Source organism: Atta colombica, unplaced genomic scaffold (assembly GCF_001594045.1).
Source record: "Atta colombica isolate Treedump-2 unplaced genomic scaffold, Acol1.0 scaffold1, whole genome shotgun sequence".
NCBI lineage: Eukaryota > Metazoa > Arthropoda > Insecta > Hymenoptera > Formicidae > Atta > Atta colombica.
The window spans coordinates 5,814,251-5,821,797 of record NW_017259183.1 but is presented as its reverse complement, the minus strand read 5'-3'; the positions used below and the strand labels follow the sequence as shown (position 1 = coordinate 5,821,797).

General features: G+C 28.6%; 1 protein-coding gene across 2 annotated transcripts in view; it reads right to left on the bottom strand.

Annotated features, from left to right (window-relative positions):
• Positions 1-708: 708 nt before the first annotated feature.
• The window catches only part of LOC108695054 (histone-lysine N-methyltransferase SETD2), an 11,398-nt gene continuing 4,559 nt past the window's right edge, over positions 709-7,547 (bottom strand). Inside the window, exons 4-14 of one of the 2 annotated variants that reach the window (XM_018204804.1) lie at positions 6,583-6,711; positions 5,727-5,928; positions 5,533-5,630; positions 5,239-5,407; positions 4,443-5,100; positions 4,272-4,332; positions 3,759-4,132; positions 3,399-3,650; positions 2,872-3,320; positions 971-1,306; positions 709-898 (exon numbers count right to left, since the gene is read on the bottom strand). In XM_018204804.1, the coding sequence (XP_018060293.1) occupies positions 743-898; positions 971-1,306; positions 2,872-3,320; positions 3,399-3,650; positions 3,759-4,132; positions 4,272-4,332; positions 4,443-5,100; positions 5,239-5,407; positions 5,533-5,630; positions 5,727-5,928; positions 6,583-6,711 (2,884 nt within the window). In that variant the 3' untranslated portion in view covers positions 709-742. Of the gene's footprint in view, positions 899-970; positions 1,307-2,871; positions 3,651-3,758; positions 4,133-4,271; positions 4,333-4,442; positions 5,101-5,238; positions 5,408-5,532; positions 5,631-5,726; positions 5,929-6,582; positions 6,712-7,547 lie in introns of both variants that reach the window. The other variant, XM_018204795.1, reaches the window with a different exon arrangement.

Sequence of the window (7,547 nt, the reverse complement as noted above, 5' to 3'; positions counted from 1 at the left end):
ATACATAAATAGACAAAACTATTGAAAAAATACAGAGCGCTATTTTCACAAAAACAATTATTATCAGTAAATGTAGAGTTCTTTTTTATTAAACATTCTACATTGCTTCCGTTTCGAAAATCACGCATCACATTTTTGTAACGTATAAAGACAAAATGTCGTTAGTACAAAATTAAATTTATAAATGCAAAATTTATATTTTTATCTTTTGTTCTTTCAATTTTTATAAACATCAGACAGTCATGAGTCAACAAGCACAACAGCAACCCAATGAAGCAGTTAAAAATTCATTTATAATCTTAAGTAGTCATTTATAATTATTTACAGAAGTTGCATAACGTATATAAATAAATATTTTTATTGAGTATTAATTTTAAGACACTGATACCGAAAGGTAGGTTCAAATCTTACACAACTATCAGAGTATATAGTTTACACTGTGTGTGTATTATTGGCATATAAGTTACAATATTTATAAAAGATATACATGCATAATTAGCATGTATAAATGAACATATGTCAAATTTACACATAAAATATGGGAAATTAAAAATTTGCTAAAATTTATTAACTGCTAAATCATGAAAAAACGTTCATCACGCATATACAAACTTGTCTATTTTACAATAATACAATTACAAAGGTGTATCTACATACGAGCCTAAATTTATTTATCTAAATATATTTCGCAGTAGTCGAAGTGCTCGCAATAAATAACAATTTTTCATTTTATAAATTACAGCTAATCCTCGTCTGTACCTTTCTGATACACTGCCCCGAACTTGCTCATGTACTTACGTACAAAATCTCTTGCTTTATGTTTAACATTTTCATTACATTGTAATTCGTCCACGCTTTTACAATGTTTTAATTCTTTTGCAAGTACAAAATGTGTTAACTGTAATAAAATGTGTAATTATAAAGATCACTTTTGTATGATAAATCTGTCATGCTTAAATATTCAACATACCTTTCTAGCTAGATGCTTGAAATCTTCAGTATTAGTTATTCTACCTTGTTTGCAATCATTTTTCCTATATGGATTTAAGAAGTGAACCATCACATTAGCCATGTTTATTCTAAATGTATCTTTAATTTTCCTTTCTGACATAGGAGACACCTCAGCTGATGTTGATTGTAACTTGTTCATTCCATGTCGCGAGTAAGACTTCGATTTATTACTTCGTCTATGTTTTCTTAATTTCTCAACATGATCTTTTAATTTTGTCCTTTCTTTCTGTCGTCGTAATTTATCTTTCATTTCCTTATATATCTTATGATCAAGACGATCATCTTCCCTACGTGGCTACAAATAAATACAAATAGATTTATTAAAAAATCGACAAAGTTATAATAGTTTTAAAGTTATATTAATTGATAAAGGAGGGTACAATATTTTTCACATTGAAATAAAGTTAATAAATATTCCGTTAATAATATAAATAAGGATTTTATTTTTTATTTCAATGTACCAATTTTTCTTTGAATGTAGTATTCATTATTATAACTTTCGGTTGCCATGAAGAAAAATACAGAAAATATAGAAATAAAACCCCCGAACGATCGCGAAAAAAATAAAATTATATTCTCCTTTAATATTGTAATATAAACAATGGAACAAGTTTTTTTTTTAAGATTGAATGTTTTATAAAAATTTTAAAGAGTACATTTTAAAATCCTTAATATGCATACGCGTAACTGAGTCATTCGTGTCCTGCGTATTTCTATTCTTTTAAATATTAAAAGCACTTGACTAAATAATATTCGTTTTTCTTTTTCTAAAAAAAAAGGCTGATGTCTAAGGAACAAATTTTGTGTGACTAGATGCGTCGTCAATTTCCTTTCGTGCGTATCCTTCGACAAACGCCTCGGAATTCAACTTGGACCACAAATAATCCAATTATGTATAGAGTACTTTTTCTGTAGTATTTGAGAAATATTTATTTCTTTATGTTTAATTAATTCCTATTTAAATTGTAAGGATTTAATTATTAAAAAATTAAAATTTAAATAATTTTGTGTTATCGAATTATCACTACTATATTTGTATTGAATGTTATAAATAATATTAAAAAAATGTTTCTTCTAATTAATTATAAAGCCTAATCTACAATGTGTAGATTATCTTTACTTCCTATCTCGAAGTTTATCTCATGTCTTTTCCTTTTTTTTAATTGCTTTACCGCGTATCTTTTCGCGTGTTTCTTTCGTTGAAGTCAACTTTTATCTCGGACGACAGAAAAACTGGATAAGAGGCAAAAAGACAAGAAACAAAAGCAAAAAGCACATTGTGTATTAGACTTAAATTTTTTGTAAGGCAATATTAATGATAAAATGTATCGTTTAAAATATAGTATGTACTAAAAATGTAATATATATTCAAAATATAATTCAATTTATACCCATTCATATATGTTAAAAAAAATGTCATTTTCAGATTAAGAAATAATCTAACTTTTTGAACAGTCGACAACCTTAATTTTTTTCTCTTTTATAATTTGAAATGTTAAGATATATAATATATTTTTCTTTAAATCACTTAATATTTTACAATTTTGAATTTTTAACAAAACACATTTCTCTCATTTTGTAAATTGCAATTAGTTATAACATTTATATATAATTCTTTTACATAATTTTGTTAATATATAACTTTATAAATACTTTCTAAGACATCGATTTATGTGTAAGAATCATTTAATAATTTCTACATACTTGTAAAGGTAATGAAAATTAATCCAAAACACTCATATAATATAAATATAATAACGGATCGGAAAATCATTGTGTGTATTAAGGAATGTTAATATAAATATAAGAACTAAAGATAAATACAAAAAAAAAATAAAAAAAAAATTAAATTATACTTACACTAATAATTCTTTCTTGGACCAATCCATCTCTTCTCTTCTTAGATTCGGGAAACGGCAGTGCACTTCCAGTCAGATTATGACCACTTAATTTTTTAGATACATTTGGCCTGGATGTGTTCAAAGGACTGTCTGTTAGAACGCTACTTGCCTCCATATCATCATTTCTTTGATCTTCATTATGATCATCATCAATATCTTCATCATCTTCATTTGATGAACTAGATTCATCACTAGATTCCGAGGTAGATGACGAATCTGGCTGTACTCCAATGTGATCGGGTGGTGGAGGTAACCATTGCGATATTCTTTCCTTCACGTGATAATAGTATGTTCTACCTCTGCTATCCGTTGCACTCTTCCATTTCGGTGGCAAATCTATTGCCGGAACTTCAGGTTGTGGTCGACTTGTGACATTTTCCGCGGACGTAAGATTAGAGAATTGTTGATCTGCGGAATTTTTGATATAGTTATGAAGAAACGTTTTAATTGATGTAGAAGAAATACCATAAAGAACAAACACTAAACTGTTTGAAAGAGGTAGTTGCCCTTCAGTATATGGTTGCGGATGCGATATCAAAGAATAAGAAGATGTTTGATTAAACACAGGCGTTTGACTTAATGAGTAAGCTACACCAGGTGGAATACCAGTCGTAATTCCGGACGACATATCATTTGTTATTGATGATGATAATACATGAGGACTTTGACCTATTATACCAGTAGATGGAGCACTTCCTACATATACAGGAGTACATTGTTGTGTCGCTTCTCCACCATCTATAAAAAGAATATTACACTTCCTGTATTAGATATTTAAATTATATAGAAGCTTGACTATAAAAATTATTAATATCTCTGCACACAAAATACATTAATAAATATGACCTTGAGTGGAATAGTGTTGCCATTGACCTAGAGTTGGATTATAAAAAACAGGATAACCAGTTTGTGGGTCAACCATGGCAGTAGTATGGGGATCTATACCCAATGCTAAACATCTATTTTCATGTTCTTGCCACGATTCTTGTTGTTGACGACGTTGCCTTTCTTCTTCTTCTTTTGCAACTTGCAATGCAAATAATTGCCTACGTTCGTACTTTGTCATTCGTGGTATAGGAACTAGACTCCGTTCTTCTACTCTTTTATCTTTTGTTCTATTATGATCAGTTCTACTATGATCAGCTTCTGGAGATTCTCGTCCTCGTCTCCTATCACCACGTTTGTCTATATCACTTCGACTATATCTATCAGATCTATGTCTAAAAAAGTAAAAGTGAAATTATGAAATTAATAAATTATAATGTTTAACTTAATATTTTATTGCAATAGTATATTGTTAAACATCATAAAGATTTGCAAATTTCAATGATACGTTTTCTCTTAAGAATATAAATATACCTATCATACGATGTGATTCTCTTTTCTTCTTCTTTCTCTAATTCTTCTCTGTATCCTCGATCTATATACAACAAAAATCTCAATAAAAATCAAAATAATGTTATATAAATGTTTATACATAACTTTTGACTTTAAATGCCATTAATATTTGAAAATAAAAACATATTTAACCTGCTTCTCTTTCATGCTCCTTCATTTGCTCAATTCTCTCTTTTTTCGGTATTCTAAAAACTTCTTTTAAATTAGACCATTCAGCAAGAAGACTAGAAGCTAAATCGGGGATAAGATCTGTATTCTCTGATTTGACTTCGCTAACAACTGCCAAACAACTTTCGATATTGTTATTACTTTTATCTGGAATGTCATTTAGACGTTCATCAAGACTTTTTTTCTCACTGCTATCAGAATTACTATTCAATTCTTCACAGCTCATCTTTGATTTAATCTGATCATCTTCTGGAGAATCAGTATTTGGAGAAAGATATAATTTTTTCGCCCATCTTTCAATTACACCATATATTTTACTATCCATTAACATTGTTTTGTTTGGTATTGGCAGTGTATTTAGAGTTTTCAGCACATCTAAGCGAAATTGTTGAGCTTCTTCCGATTCGTTTGTACCAATATCCATAACATAACTCCAAATTAAACGTAATCCATGATAATCCAAAAACAATCTTCGACATGGTTGTTCACCACTTTGAATAAGACGTAACAAACGTGTTCTATGTTCTAATTCTCTGCTACGAACCATTAACCTACTTAATGTTAAAGTGTGCGCACGGTTTTTCAAACCACCTGAACACAATTTATCTATTTCTTCCTCCAACTAAAATGAAATGTAAAAGTAATGAAGAAGTCATTGCTTAAAAAACCATGTTCATTCTTGTAATATTACTATTATTATCTTATTAAATAATGCTGTTACTAATTAAGTTAATACTATTAATATTTGAATTATACTTACATCCTCGTCTTCCATATAATCATCAGCTGGTTTCTTTTCTTCCATTTTCTTCTTTGTATCTCTTTCCTCTGTTTCTTTCTTTTCAATTTTCTCCTTTTCTTCTTCTGGTGTATCACCTATCCAACCTCGACAATTCAGTGCCTCACAATAACACTTCTGAGCTTCTTTGCTATTATTAAAACATGTAACAAATTATACTAATAAAAATAGAGACATAAATTTCTATATGTATAATCCACATAAGTAAATAGCTATTAATAACTATTAATATAAAAATATCACTAAAAAACCTACCCATAACGTTGAAAATGATAGTCAAATGTAATTTCTTCGCCAGCAGCTATGAATTTTTTGTTAAAAAAGCCTATCCGTAATTCCCCATTTACCGTCCACTAAAAAAGTATTTAGTTATTATTATGAAATAATCAGCATTGTTCTGATATTAAAAAAAAATTATTTTTATATTAATTGTAGGACAAAACACTCACTTTTTGCGTCTCCGCATTTGGATCACAGCTGTGATTAATGAATCGGGATATATTTCCTTTCATCGTAGCATCTATAATCTGATCAGATTTCAACGCCATAAAATAGTAATGTCTGTTTTTATCTTTGGAGTATTCTTTTGCTCGACGTCTAAAATCCTTTGGATCTACAACTTCACCTACATACTCCATTATAAATTCGCCCCTGCAATTGTAAAAGCAATACAAATAAGAAACTTTTGATTTGTAATATAATAGAATCAGACTCCTCAAAAATTTAACAAATCAAAATACCAAAAGTTCAGAGAAGTAGGAGTCAATGCAGTTAGTGCGCTAATATAATATTACAGATATAAATTTCTATTGTCTCTTCTGTTAGACATACATTTATTTATCCTGCAACCATTCACCTTACTGCGCAGGCTTACATAGTGACTATCCGTGCTCGTTTCTGTACATATAATCTTACCATAGACCGTTATTGTTAATTCGTAATATTTTTATAGCTTATCTGGTGGAAGCTTTCTGTTTTATGGGATTGACTAATCATTATAGAACACAAAAATCGCAATAAGGCAGACGGTTGGCACCAGGATTGTGCAGATTGCAGGATAGTTTTTATATATTTCATTGAGAATGACTTAAATCAAGTTGAAACGCGTACGAAAGTAAATGTAGTATATCTAACAGAAGAAATAATAGAAAATTGTCTAATATTATATTAGCGCACTAAATACTGCGTTGACTTTTACTTATCATGTTTTATTTATATGGTATATATTATACATTGATATTTTTATAATTATCAATTTTTGTTAAGAACAGAAATTGATATTTTTGTTTTTAAAATTTTACTTACGCCATTATGTCAACAACAGCACGTAATCCAAAACCTTTCTTCTCTGTTCGAAAAACTTCGCATTTGGCATATTGACAATTTTGAAATCTTTTATTTGTACATCTATCACCTACTACGCATCTAGGTCCACTAATAAATATTAAAATAACATTATTATCTTTATCTAATTTATTTCTGTCTTGCTATATACATGGTCCCGGTATCATCGCTGAAGATAAATATTCTACATATTAGACAGATTTTTTTATAACATTTTAAGACGAAAAGTCTAAATATAAAAATGTCGAAATTATGATAGTTTTTAAATAAGAAGAGTTTAAAAATTATAGGGCCAAAATTTCGCGCGTTCAATGATGACAAGATAGTTAGTAAAAAGATATTAGGTGCATCCAGAAATGATTGATTGCTCAACTTAATTGCTGAGCAAGAAAGGAATTAATCTGTTTATTTATAATATTCATAATATAGAATAACTTATTTGTTATAAATAATTTTTAATATTATATTTTTCACTTATTACTATTTATTATTTCTTTAAAATCATGAGAACGTGAACTCAGTGAACTATGTGAGTGTAATTTTATGTCGCTCATATCACTCACGGCCTTAAATAAATAATAATAAATAAGAAATATTAAAGATTATTTATAACATTATGAATATTATACATTATAAATATTATAATAAATAAACATATTAATTTCTTTCTTACTCAATGAGCGCTCAGTGAACGATCGTCGCTTCTGGATGGACCCATTGAATTTTGTTATTGTCAAAAATATGAATTTCGAAGAAGTATCTTCACACTGATCATCTTGTCATCCCTGAGCGCGCAAAATTTTGGCTTGCCATTCGTAATTTTTAAACTCTTTCTATCTAAATTATAACCTCGATATTTTCGTATTAGACTTTTCGTCTAAAAATTATAAAAAAATCTGTCTTTGAAATATTAGCGTCAATAACGG